Raw genomic sequence first — 14,845 nt, 5'->3', positions numbered from 1 at the left:
CCAGAGTGGATATAAAAGGTGCCTGCATGGGGAACCTTACTGAGTGACTACTGACATTTATTGTACTCTATGAGATCAAACATGCTCCAGTGAAGAGGACAACAGCCATAAATCCAGCTCTCAGGTTTTGAGTGAGGGAAAATTGTGAGAATTCGGGAAAGCAGATTATCCTTCTGGGTCATCAGTTCTCATGTTGGACAGAATGTGAGCAAAGTGATAACAATATGGCAACAATGGCTAGAGGAAAGTCAGACCCACCCAAGGGAAGGTTCTGGTGTACTCCAACTCATAAAGAACAGGAGGACAGACATCTTGTACACATAGCAGTGTTGGACATCCACATCACAACCACATTACAGTCTCTAGCCCAGCAGATGGGGTCTGTCACATGTCAATTGCTGTCCGTACATACAGTTTAATGCCTTTTTCAGTGGTGGACCTTTTGTCTTGCCACCCATTGCTCCAGATACCTTTGACCCTTGCTTTTGGAAGAGTCCTGGTACAATTTACTGCACCATAATGGACAGATCTGTGTACTGAAGAACCACCATGGTGAAAGACTCCTGGAGGGCAGCATTTTGCAGCTCAATGTGGGCTCAGCACCAGGTATTATGGTGTGAGGTGCCACTGGGTTCCACTCTCATTCCTATGTCACACACAATGCTGATAGCTTGACCAGATGGTAGCTGAGGTGGCTTCTTAATTGCAGAGGTTCCCTGGTGCCATATTCCAACAGGGCAGTGCTTAACCACATGTGGCATGAAAGATTGTACACTTCCTGGATGTTCATCACGTGCCACTCTACACTCTACATATGTATTACCTAGCTTACATGCAAAGTAAATTGAGTTATAGTCACCTAAAAACATAGAGAAAGTGCTGGTATTATATAAATTTGTTGCAATAGAGTGCTAAAGATAAAACTGCATTTAGCTACATTTAATTATGATAATGATGGTGGGAAAAAAATCATAAAATTGAATGTATTACCAGGAACACGATGGGGACGTAGCAGCTTATTTTTCCCATTACATCTTTATATTTACATGGCATGTTCAATGTTTACATGTTATTTTTAAACTGATGGAATATAAATTAAAACAAAATTAATAATGGTTATTGAAAGAATATGCGTTATATTTAATACAGTTTTTAATATCATGTACACATTTATATTTCCATGATACAAAAAATGTGGATGGTTGTTTAAATAAAATACTACTTCTGGTTGAGTAATTTTACTCAAATTTCATATCTGTTTTCTTTTTATCATTATAAATATCTATACAAAATTTGAATCATCCATCCATTTCCCAACCCGCTGAATCCGAACACAGGGTCACGGGGGTCTGCTGGAGCCAATCCCAGCCAACACAGGGCACAAGGCAGGAACCAATCCTGGGAAGGGTGCCAACCCAACGCAGAAAATTTGAATCATCTGTTTCTAATTATAACCATAGTTTACTTGAAAATTCGCAAAAGTATTTGGTTAAGTACAATTTCCGGTTGCCAGAACTGGCCCAAAAGTTGATATGATTCCTTATATTTGATATAAAGCAGGTGTACAAAATCTCATTGACCAGGTCAAAGCGTCTTACACACAGACAGACATAATTTCAAAAGTCGTATTTTCGGACTCAGGAAGGTGTAAAATGTCAAGACTCATCAAAATCTCAAGGTCAAATATTTTCATGATTCCTATACTTTCTCTATACTGTGTATACAAGAAAGTAATAATTTATTAGCTGACTGATAAGTAACAAGAGCAAAAAGGCTTACTATTAATTTGCTTCATGGAAAGCAGACCATATCTTATCTCATATTTATGTAGCATCCAGGAAATATTCTATTGACAAGTTTTATGCTTTATGTTCCTTTCTATTACTAAATGATTTTTTTTCTTTGTTTTAGGCGAAACATTTATTTCTGCTATTGCCATTGACTTGCTGACATCCTAGAGTACTCAGATATGCCTAATATTACAATTTTTAGTGGCGGCTCTCATCAACATCTTGCAAAGCAGATAGCCGAGCACCTAGGGCTTGAACTTGGAAAGGTGGTGACCAAAAAGTTCAGCAACCAGGAAACCTGGTGGGTTTGTTTACTGTCCTTAACATTGGTTATTTTATTTATTTATTTATTCATTCATTTATTTATTATCTTTCATAGGTTAGCATTTCTTACTGAGGGCTGTATAGATTAGATCTGCTTGCTGACAGGTGACAGAGCTATAAATGTGTGTATTTCAGTACGATAGATAGATAGATAGATAGATAGATAGATAGATAGATAGATAGATAGATAGATAGATAGATAGATAGATAGATAGATAGATAGATAGATAGATAGATAGATAGATAGAATTTTATTTGTCCTCAGAGGAAATTTGTTTTTTTACAGAAACTCTTTAAATAAATACATACATAAATAGATAAATAAATATACACACACGCTTTGGACTGAACACACACACTGGAATGACTATAAAGCAAGAAAATTCAAAAGAAAAAAAGTTCTGATTTGGCTGTCACTGTCACAGTACGTCATTATGCAGATGTATTGTTGTTGGTATAAAGGAGCCCCCGTAGCATTTCTTGACACACTTCTGCTGAATGATTCATTGGCTGAAAGTCCTCAGTGTTAGTGAGTCAGAGAGAGGACGTGGAGCATTGTTCATAATGGGACTCAGTTTTGTTTTAATTCTCTCTTTCGCTACAACCTCCTTGGTTCCAGAATGAATCCTATAACTTTTCTTTCCCTTTAAATTAGCATGTTGATCTGGTGGGCCTCTCTTGAAGTGATGTTACCAACACAGCACATCACAGCATAGAAAATCACACCAGCCATCACAGAGTTGTAGAAGATGTGAAGGATTAAAGGAATGTAGTCTCCTAAGGAAAAAGAGCCTGCTTTGCCCTTTCTTATATAGTTCTTCTGTGTTCCAAGACCAGACCAACCTGTCATTGATGTGTACCTCCAAGTACTTGTTGGAGTGGACCTCCTCTACCTCCACTCTTTGAATAATGACTGGACATAGAGGCTCTTTGGTGTGTCAAAAGTCAGTATCCAGTTCCTTGGTTTTGCTGATGTTAAGGTACAGATAGTTCTCTTTGCAGCAAGTAATAAACTTTTCCTCCTGACTCCACTACCCTGTCTCACCCCATTATCAATACACCCCATAAGTGCAGAAACATCTAAGAATTTCTGCAAGTAACATGGCCTGGTGCTGTATATGTACATGTTGGATAATTGAATAAAATTAAGTAATCAAACTTAACAAGCTATAATATACATGCACCATAGTAGCAATTGATACAGTGTTATGTAAATGACAAACAACACAGAAGACAATCAGATCAGCCCTAAATAACTTGCATTAAATCCAGAATAGCTATTCTTTTGGGCTTGATGCTGCTATGACTTTGTCATCTATTAGATAAGTAAAGAAGTTATGACTTAGAGTAGCAGATAAAGTCTCAGAGCAGGACAGTTGCCTGGCATAGGATATAAACTGCACAACAACGTTTTAATCCCTATAATTTAAAGATGCACTTAGCGTGCAATGTTTTTTCACTGAACAAATAAATAAAGAGAACCTTTGTTACCAATATAGCATGGCTGTCTGTTAGTCAATTTTTGAAAATGCCCTTACCCAGTCCTTCTTTTCTGTCTCTGGATGTGAAAGTTTTTTAAGAGTGCCAACCTCTTTAAATATGGCAATAGCACTAATCACTCCTGAGAAACTTCTGTTTGAAGGTGCAATATTTAGGCTGACAGGCATGGATCATATTATGCAGTTTAATTCACAGATGGTTTAATGTTGGAAGGACTAAATACCTGTACTGTGCTTTTTTTTTTTAATTTTGGAAAAAATTAGTTTTGACAGTTACATGTACAGATGGGATGAGAAAAAGTTATGCTGGTTAAATCTGACATTTATGGAGCCATATGGCTTTTCTATACTCCACTTTTCTAAGCTAAAAAAAATATTTTTAATATGAACAGGCCAGTTAGCCCACTATATTTTGGTTTCTTGATTGTCATTGTAGTAAGAAACCAATTCATCAGGAATAAGTAAGTAAGTAGTAGGCAGTTTGTTGTGAACCGTTCTTTCTCTGACCTTTTGGCACAAACGTGTTCTCCAAGGGAGACCCTACTAGGAGCACACATCCTCAGATGATCTATCTCTGAGCATCCCTAAGGTGAACATGCCCACCACCACAGCAAGGAGACGATCTAGGGAGGGGTTAAATAATGATATTCCCTTTAAAAATTATACTAACCATTGAGCACAACCATATCTATCTATCTACTGTGCAGAAGCTTTCGTATATGATGTTAATTGTAATTCAAATTAAGCTGACCATTTTATAATCAGCCCAATTCCATTTTTTATATTGGTATTATGTTTGGCAACACGTTTCTTATTGGATAACTTTGTAAATGTAAGCCAAAAATAAGCTTTAGTAGGATCAAACGCATTGATGACAGCATGCAGTGAACACTTCGGAGTTTAACAAAGTTTCTCACTATGATTTGTTCAGAACAACTGAGAAATTTCAAAATGGAATGTCAAAAATGACATACACATTGTTAGTTACTAATAGTTTGCAGGGCAGTGGATAATTAAATGAGACTGCTTTTCTTTCCTTCCTTCCTTCTTGTCACTTTGCCAGTACTGGTTCAGTTTTTGTCCTTCCAACAAATCTCATGTTAATGACTGATTGAGAATGAGAAAACCGCAGGTCATTTTTATGAAACAAAGGCTCAAAGGAGCATTGGGTATCAATTGCTATCCTAAAGCACATCAAGTCTGTTCTCTGTCACCAACCCTCACATTGGATAGAGCCAGTACATTTTCTGAAATTCCATGGCATATTCTGTGTTCTGCACCTTTGTGATGAGAGCAGAATTCTGTAAGATCCTTGATCTGTCCTGTGTAACTGTTGATAGAAAAATAAGTAGTCTTGAGATTTCTTGAAGCCCTCTGGCAACATGTAAAAATCAACAAAAATGGAAAGTTTTGAAACCTTCTTGTTATAGATAAAATATAACTTGGAAAATGTCTCCATTATTGATGTGGTTTTTGTGCTAGAGGTACAACTTAAAATCTTCACCACAGTAGATCTCCACCATTACAGACAGCTTTGTGCACACATACTACATAATGTGTTCCCTGAACACAGCCATCTCCATTTGATTTGAATATCTGGTCACCTCACTTAGAAGGTGAAGTGTGCTTTATAGGAATAAATTGAAGTCACATTCAGAAAATAATAGGCAAATACGGTAGTTTTTTTATCTTGTTGTTTTGAAATGAAAGGTCCATATGATAAATCTGAGTCCACACCCTGGATTTGTAGCAGCAGGGGGCAAGTGCACCCACTCCAATGAAGCCAGTCTGCTGTACTGTTATTTGTATGAGTCAGTAGGTGTCAAACTTTGGCAGAATGGAGAAAAGTTAATTTCTTATCCACTTTCCCTCTAGTCAGATATGTAGGTGTGTATGGTGGTATTCAACATTGCTAGTCTTAGATCTTTCAACTGGCTACTTAGAAAGCAAAGATTGGCTAACTTTGAACCATGTGTACATTAATTTCCCACCTGTAAAAACGATATCACTTGTTGGAGTTTGCATGCAGTGTAGTGCAGTACAGAGTTGTTTGAAATTGGTGGTTGACAAACAAGAACTGTTTCCAAAATAGATAGTCAATGTTGGACTTACATATTGTGACGTTTATTCAAAACTGGAAAATGTGGAGAAGAGGAAATAAACATATTAACTAAAAAAAGCTAAACATATTTAAAAATATATTGGGGAAGAATAAATTCAGAGACACCTAAACAATGTCTGTTGAAATAAGTAAAACTGCTCATAAAAATTGGTTAATACAGGGTTTTACTTTGTGTGTCACGGTGTTCATCCAAATTCATGACAGGTCTGTCAGTATACAGGGAATATCACATTATATTAAAGTGCAATTTGGAGTAAAATGATCAAATTACTTCATCATCCTGGTTCTTTTTTCTTTCTAGTATTGAAATTGGAGAAAGTGTGCGTGGCAAAGATGTTTATATTATTCAGAGCGGCTGTGGTCAAGTCAATGATAATTTGATGGAATTATTTATTATGATTAACGCCTGTAAAACTGCATCTGCTTCCCGTGTAACTGCAGTCATCCCCTGCTTTCCATATGCTCGACAAGATAAGAGGAGCAAAGTTGAGGCAAGTCAGTTACTAATCATTTATTTGTTTTGGTTGTTATAAGCTCCTAACTTCAGCAAATTCCAGGTATAAACCTTGCAAGGTCCTCACTTAAAAAAGAGTATGTGCTTTCAAGAAAGTAATTTTCTTTTGTGTTTTAGGTTCGAGCCCCTATCACTGCCAAGCTTATTGCAAATATGTTATCTGTGTCTGGAGCTGATCATATTATTACAATGGACTTACATGCATCACAGATCCAAGTAAGAAATAAAGCGATTATCTGTTTAGTTACGTTTGCAGCAGCATGGCTTCCTTTCTACAAGAAAACTAGGTCTAAGTTTCCACTGTCTAAAAAATGGAAAAATAAAAATTTGAATTTTGAGGTGCTGTGAAATGTTTTTGAGATACCTGAAAATGCAGCAGTTCCTCAAATTGTCTGAGACGGAAATGCACCCCTTCCCGAGTTTTTTTGGTACATCTTCCAACTCCCTGTGATTCAAAAGCTCTTTAAGCATATTCAAGACTGTAGATGGACTGATGAAATTGTTATGTTCAGTTAAATTCCCAAACATTTTAAATTGACATAAAATTAATTTGAAAACATCTAAATGTCTCAAAATCTGTTTCTATTAAAATGCCTTCTCTTTTCCATAGGACTTCCCGTGTTTAGGTATATTAATCCTCATAGGACATTACTGCAGGATATCCCAAAACCATGCATCTTCTGAACCTGCTTATAAAGTACATGCTCATCCAGAGTTTATTTCATCAGTTTTAGATACAAAGACAGACTCATCCCTGCATAGCACAGCATTTCTTGTAGGTCATATTCACTTCCACATTTATTTTCCTACACAGAAAAACTTGAAAGTCCTAGTAGAAACACTAGAAAAGAGAAAACAGTGACTCTAAAGTTTTGCTGATATCCAAACAAGTGTATCCCACTACACTGTTGTTGTACTTCAACCCCCAAGCTGAACGCAGTATGTACTGTAAATAGTAATGAACACACACCAGAAATCCCAATTTGGACAATCCATGTAAAGATGAGCACTGATGTGCTAATGCAGATGTACGTGTTTATAACCACATTACTGCATTTATTTTTGTACTCCATTTCCATGTGCAAGCAAGTATGCCATTTTCTCCATCTACGTCACTTGGACAACTTTATATATGTTTTGTATGTATTAATCATCGCTGGTTTTTACACATGGCCAAGCATATACTTAGTCTAGAGCAACCTCAAAAGCTAAAGTAAAAGTTGTTGATACAGCTAATTTCCTAATTAAGACTAAATAGTGTGTATAAGGCAGTATTTTCTGCTTCCATGTTATTTAATTTAATAAGGGGTTGAATAAGCATACAAGTATATATAAAATTAAGCATCTTAGGCATACTAGTCATCCTTCTTTTGTGCCTTCAACTATAAGTGTTGTGCACCCAACCAATATTACAGCCATCTTTCCCCAGATGGCAAGTGCGCAGTGGCTGCTGTCTCATAGATAGTAGTCAGCATGGATCTTCCTCTGCATGTTCTCCAGTTTCCTCTCCACATCCCCAAAGATGTGTGGGTTATGTTAAATGGTGATTCCAAATTTTCCCTTTGTGAGTGTGAGTACAGGTGCGTGAAACAGTGAGCCCTGATGGACTGGCAACCTGACAGTGTTGCTGTAAAATTCTGGACCCCTAACCTTGAACAGGACTAAGTGGTTCTGAGAATGGTACGACATATTTTGTTACAAAATGTATTAATAATATAACCTTAAATGTATTTGAGAATATCATTAAGTAATCTCCAGCAAAATATGTCTACGTCAGGATAAGTATTTCAAGATATTTATTGCCAGCTTTTGGTTTTTTGGCACTATTTTTGATGAATGCTTCCTGTCCTTCCTTTATTCCAAGATGGGACTCCACATCTATGAAGTTTTGGTTTTGCAGGTTTTCATTACCGGGGAGAACAGACTTCATTTATGATAACCGTCACCTGACAGACAGTACCTGTCTATCTACCCTGTCTTCAGTCAGAAAGAAACTGATCTTTAAATGTATACTAAAAGATTCTCTATGAATTATTTTTAAGCATTATCTTTGCTCTTGAAACCTATCATCTTATTGAAGATTTAATTATTGCTGTTCCCAGAAACTGTTTTAGTATATCACATCTATGATAAAGGAAGTGGTTTAATCTGTTTAAATTGAACCAAATATGCTGTATTTTACACATTTTGAGTTCAATTGATGACAAGGGTAAAATTATACTGTAAAATCAATTTTAAACATACATGACTAATTTCTTAAATTTAATAGAAAATGTAATTTCTAGGCATTAGAATGTTTTCTCTTTTATGTTCAGGGTTTCTTTGATATCCCTGTTGATAACCTATACGCAGAGCCTGCTGTGGCAAACTGGATTAAAACAAATATTCCTGATTGGAAGAACTCCATTATAGTCTCTCCTGACGCAGAAGGTGCTAAGAGGTAAATGCAATTTGCTTAGAATAAGATGAATTCAAACATTCCATCTACCAATTACTTAATTTATTGCTTTTACCATTACAAGGTTATGGGACCTTGCAGCCTGTCTCTGCTTTAAAGCAATAGTACAGTTTAATACATATAAAATATACAGATATTGTACTGTATATCGGTCATTACTTCACCTCAATAAAGTATTGTGATGGAGTCAAATTTCAACTTCAAGTTTTCTATGGATTTACACCAATTAACCATCACTGTACATGATCTAGCTCCCTGAAGTAGCTCTGATTATTACAGCTCCCTACACAGCCTCAAATGGGTTAATCTGTTTAAAGAATTAATAGAAGGTTATATTTCCATTACTTGTGTAATTAAATGTAGCATTTCACCCATCAACATATTTTAATGGCTATAAGAATTTGATTGGTCCAACAATTTCACTGTTAGTTTGAGTCTATATTTAGTGGCTGTTGTATCTGTTTCCTTGCAGAGTCACATGTCTTGCTGATTGCCTGAATGTTGATTTTGCTTTAATCCACAAAGAACGAAACAGAGATAATGAACCTGATCGCATGATTCTGGTTGGAGATGTTAAAGATCGATTAGCTATTATGGTTGATGACATGGCTGATACCTGCAGTACAATCTGCCTTGCTGCTGACAAGTGAGTTTTACAATTATTTCTTAACACAGAATTAACAATAGGTGTTTTGCTGCTGCATCCTGCTAATAAAAGTCTTGGCTTTGCTATTTTTTATCTTTTTAATAGTGCTTATACAGTATCTATCACTTTTAATCATTTTAATAGCTACATATAGGTGTTATTAGTTACTTATTTAATAGTTACTGTATTTCACAAGTTTAAACTTTTGTAGGTAGAATTCTAAGGTATCAGAAAAATGTATTTCAGATCATTTTTATTAATTTTACTATTAGTTATTCACTGTGAGATGTTTGTACAGTATTTAATCTTGGAAGAATGGCACAACAGATTTAAATACTTAGATTAGATTCAGGAAAGATATGTATCTGTGTGGAATCTGCGTTCCAGCCCATGTACTTGTGGGTTTCTGTTAGTGATGTCACTTAACTGATTGTAACTCAGGCCAATAAATACACAATGCTGTTAAAACACTATATAACTAAAGTTCTGAGGCTTTAATGTTCCTTTTGGCAAGAAGGCTACTGATAAAACTTGGAATTAAAAGAGGTTAGGTAGAATTTACAATTGAGCACTATTGGTTGTGTTTGAACCTTAAAATTTAAGCATTATGGTAACAATTGGCTGCTATCATTGGCTTTGTATACAATAGACAGTCATAATTAAATTTGAAAAACATATTAAAAGATTAAGATAACTTGTCTTTAAATCATTACCCCTATAAAATGATTTATAGGTAATTCACAAGAGACAGAGATAGAAGTAGGTAGTAGGCACCAGAATTATAAATCGCTGTGACAGAATATTGTACCATACATACAGTATAGGGTCATTACTGAGGTGTAGTATCAAGTCACATTGAAGTGACTAGGGAGACAAGACAAAGTCCCATTATTTAGAGGATTGTTACTTACATCATCTTTCCTCAAATGGATATCAAACCACACCATTTATTCTTCAGATTTTCCTATTCCCAGCTAATTGTATGCAGTGGTGTTATTATACTGTAGTAGCTTGCTTACATAACATTCACCTCTGTATCTATAAAGCACAATCTCTGTTTGTTTCCTTCTTCATTTTACAAAGCTGACATTTTCACACAGGTACTTCTCACCATAAGTCAGGTTTTCGACATATAACTTTTCAGCCTTGATCCACCTTCTGCCTGGGAATTGTAGGGCTCCTTAGAGTGGGAGCAAGTGGTCAACACCGCACAACTAGCTCAAATCTCATAACAGATTGGGAGTCTAGGCACAATAATTGTGTTTCCAATTTTAAATTTAAGTTTCCAAATTTAAGTTTTGAAATACTACCTGGTTAAAGCTTTGAAACAGAGCTACAACTTTAAAAAAAATAGTGAGTGTTATGAAATACTACAGTATGAGCTACTGAGTAAAACAGCACCACATGTGGTATGGTAGCATGCTTATAGTTTAACCAGCAAATTCATATATTTACCTTTTTTCTTTGATCAGGCATTCCCCTTACTATTTTTATCATGGCCCACTATTCACCCTGGGTGTGGCCATATTGTCTCTGGTAATACAGTTAGTATGCTAAAGCTACCAAGAAGCTTTAGAATATTAACAATAGTCATGTACTAAATGCAACAAATGTAATGGTAATAAAGTGTGGGAATAAATAATTTGCAAATACCTTTTGCTTTTCCAACTTTTTTACTTTCTTACCTAGGCAAAGCCCAGTAGCTCGACTAGTGCACCATAAAACGGAAAAAAAAGATTTGAATAAATAGTTTAGTTTTGTCACACTAATTATTCTCTTCTTCAGTCTCAATTGTCAACCACTTTACCTTTCTGCATCTTTCAATTTATATTAATACCTGCCACCCTCTAGTGGATGCATCTCACAACAGTGTATATTACTAAAAATTGCATCAACATTGCAGCGTTTTGCATGATATTAAAAATAGAACAACCGAACGCTCATGCTGCTACAGATTCATACTCTAACCCAAAATGGTAAAGCCTGAGCTGCAAAGTAAATAATATAATCAGGCAGCATATCACTGACTTTATCTTGCACACATTATTATGACACAGAACATTGCATGTAGCCATTCAAATGTATGCATTTTCCAAATGGAATAAATTCAGAAGCATAAATATAGATAAAGACTGATAAGCCACTGGTGGATATGCTTCTACCTTCAGTCTGCATTCTATACAATGAAATGTATAGAAGATTATGCTGTGTTTGATATTACACCTTAATAGACTTAATAAATTCAATCATTTCTTAATATAGTAATAAAAAATATGGGGTGGTACAAATACTTTGGCTGGAAATGGCAACCAGTTTAGAACTGGAAAGGAAACACCATCCAGAGAAATTACAAAGAACACAAACTTTTGGCAATGTATTAAAAATAAAGGAATGCTATCTCATTTAACAGAATTTAAAGAGCAAAAAAATAATTACTTCCTACTGTCTAGAAAGGAAAAATTAAATTAAATTAGCTATATAAAGAAAATCAATTGAAATTCAATTAGAAAAAATATAATTTCTAATATTTCTGCAGCTGTTCTGATTAAATGTTCAGTATTTGTATATGCACTGTGAGACGACAGGAATACTCACTTGAAAAAAATGATTCTTTTAAAAAATTACATGTTTAAAATGTATAAAAATTCAGATCATTTCTATATTTTTCCAGACTGTACCTTCTTTTCTCCTAAACATGCACTTCTTCTAAGGTTACTAGCTGCAGGATCTACCAAGGTTTATGCTGTTTTAACTCACGGTTTATTCTCTGGCTCCGCCATCTCACGAATTAATGAAACCAATTTTGAAGCTGTTGTTGTCACCAATACCATCCCACAAGAGGACAAAATGAACCAATGTGTAAAAATCCAGGTGAAGCTTTGATTTGCTGCTTTTAATTTAAATTGAGTAAAATAGTTTTAAATGCCAATCATTACAGAAGAGATTGAAAAAGCAGTTGTTACTAGCTATTGTTTTCTGCTATTTTAGCTTTCATAATAAAAATTATAGTATATATTAACCTACAAGCATCATTATAATTATCTGGACAGCAAGTACATGACATTATACTACTATAATTTTAAATTATATTGTTAATTATTATTAAATAATGATTTTTTAATGTAAACTTTATTTGCAGTAATTGTACCTGTTGATTATGGACAAATAGACATTTATATATATGAATAAATAATAAATATAACTAAATTGTACTAGTGTGGGAAGTAGGCCATTATTGTAATTATTATTGTTGCTTCATAGGTTGTGAGACCTGGGTTTGAGCTCTGGCCTGGTTGCTGATTGTTAGACCTACTAGTTTGGTAAAACTGTAAAACTGACAATAGTGTAGTTTACATAAATTGAGTTCTACAGTGCACTGGCATCCCATCAGGGCTCACTCATTTGATGCTAGCATGGTAGCCTGTAACTTCCAACAACCATAAAATGAAAAAATATAAGGTTAAAAAAATTGAGATTGTCAGTAGTGTATGCATTATTTTGCTTTTGTTCTCGAAGCTGCTGTGCTCTATTTTGTGAAGATCCAATTTCTGATTAAAATATACACTCAGTGAGCAAATTATTAGGAACACCTGTACAACCACTTATCCATGCAATTGTATAGTCAGCCAATCATGTGTCACGAATGTTATAATAAATTGAGTGTACTTCAATGTCCTTCCCAGTAACTGTATTGGAATCCAATAGAACAGCAAAAGTGTGCAGCTGTCAAATCTGCATAAAATTGTGTGACACAATCATGGCAACATGGAACAGAATCTCAAAGGAATGTTTACAACATCTTGTGGATTCCATTTCACAAAGAATTGAGGCTATTTTGGGAACAAAAGGACACCCTACCCAATATTAGTATTGTGTTCTTAATAATTTGCTCAGTGAGTGCACATACTGTAAAATATGCAGTGGGATTCTCTTGTGTTTTGTTTCATATTATTTTATATTATGTTTAAACTATACCATATTTGTAAAGGTATATGTAGCATTCCAGACATACGTAGAAGTCAACTATATAAACAATTAACTGAATTAAATTATATTAAGTTGAATAGTAAAGTACATATCGCTGGCTCTTACAGTTTGTTTCTCTAACATTTTTACTTACTTGCAGATGATTGACATCTCTACAATCCTAGCAGAAGCAATTCGTCGGACACATAATGAAGAGTCTATCTCATATCTGTTTAACCATTTTCCATATTAACAGTTCCAACCATTTTCAGTAAAAAAATAATGTAAAATGTAATAATGGCAAGTAGTAGACTGTGTTTAACCAACAAAGTATCACTCTGTATTGGCCAGCTACAAGAAAACAGACAATCTAACAACAGAATTTGAGATCTTGGGGTCTTGAGTAAATTACAATTTTTTATCAATTATTTTGCAATTCCAGTTGCATAAGAATAGGTAAGTATACAGTATTTAAGCTTTACGTATAATTTTTGTCGTCAGTGATGTGAAGTTAAACAGCCCAATATTCTCGACCCAAAATATTAAAAGATCAGTATTAGCCAAATATTAAAATTCTGTATCGTAAAATTATGCCACTTATAGAATTAGCTTTTTTAAAATTAATATTGTAACTTTTATTATCATGTTCATATTATGCTCATAATTAAATTAACTTTAAATTAATTAATTCAGAACTCATCCTGTTCTCATTCTTGATCAGGAGCATATTGACAACAGCTAAACTATTGTATATGGTATGAAAGATCATATTGGGGCAGTATCTTATTACACATTTCTGAAATATTGTATTTTTTTAGACACCATTTATTTCTGAATTTATATTCTGAATTTTACAGTCAGTGCTTTTAAAGCACATGCTTCCAATGATGAGAAACCTTATACTAATTGAGGTATCTACTTAACTGAGTTGATAGTTAATTTATAACAGGGTTCCTTGTAATAAGACCAAAAAGGAAATGTATTATTTTCTAGTATTAATTGCATATCACTGCAAGGATTTATTGAATTTAGAAATCAGGTCTGGATATTTAATGTATAAAGCACAATGTGTACTTGTGTGTATTTTTCTGGTGTGCTAATCAACAACAACAACAATATTTATCCCTATAGCACGTTTTCATACAAATGATGTAGCTCAAAGTGCTTTACAAGATGAAGAAAGAAAAATATAAAAATAAAATTAGGCAATACTAATTAACAAAGAATAAAGTAAGGTCCGATGGCCAGGGAGGACAGAAAAAACAAAAAAAAATTCAGATGACTGGAGAAAAAAACAAAATCTACAAGGGTTCTGAGGCCACGAGACCAGCCAGTCAGTCCCCTCTAGGCATTCTACCTAACATAAATGATCTCAATCAGTCCTCATGGTTTTCAGGCTTCACATAGAAGAATTAGACAATGATGGTCATGTAGACCTCTGGCCTTCAATCCATCAATGTAGGGACAGCACAATGCTTTGATCGGGTAGAAAACTGAAAAAAGAACAGCAGAGAAAGTAGGGGTTA

At 34.7% G+C, this 14,845-nt stretch overlaps 1 protein-coding gene across 1 annotated transcript; it reads left to right on the top strand.

The window, feature by feature from the left end:
- Positions 1–1,925: 1,925 nt before the first annotated feature.
- Positions 1,926–13,572, top strand: LOC114662512 (ribose-phosphate pyrophosphokinase 2-like). The gene is made up of 7 exons (XM_028816014.2): positions 1,926–2,091; positions 6,037–6,220; positions 6,367–6,465; positions 8,565–8,689; positions 9,180–9,353; positions 12,065–12,224; positions 13,480–13,572. Exons 1-7 carry the CDS (start codon positions 1,970–1,972, stop codon positions 13,570–13,572), a joined length of 957 nt encoding a protein of 318 aa, XP_028671847.1. The 5' UTR covers positions 1,926–1,969.
- The last annotated feature ends 1,273 nt before the right edge of the window (positions 13,573–14,845 follow it).

Source organism: Erpetoichthys calabaricus, chromosome 12 (assembly GCF_900747795.2).
Source record: "Erpetoichthys calabaricus chromosome 12, fErpCal1.3, whole genome shotgun sequence".
Taxonomy (NCBI): Eukaryota; Metazoa; Chordata; class Cladistia; order Polypteriformes; family Polypteridae; genus Erpetoichthys; species Erpetoichthys calabaricus.
Note: the sequence above shows the minus strand (reverse complement) of the source record. Positions and strands in the feature narration are given on the sequence as shown.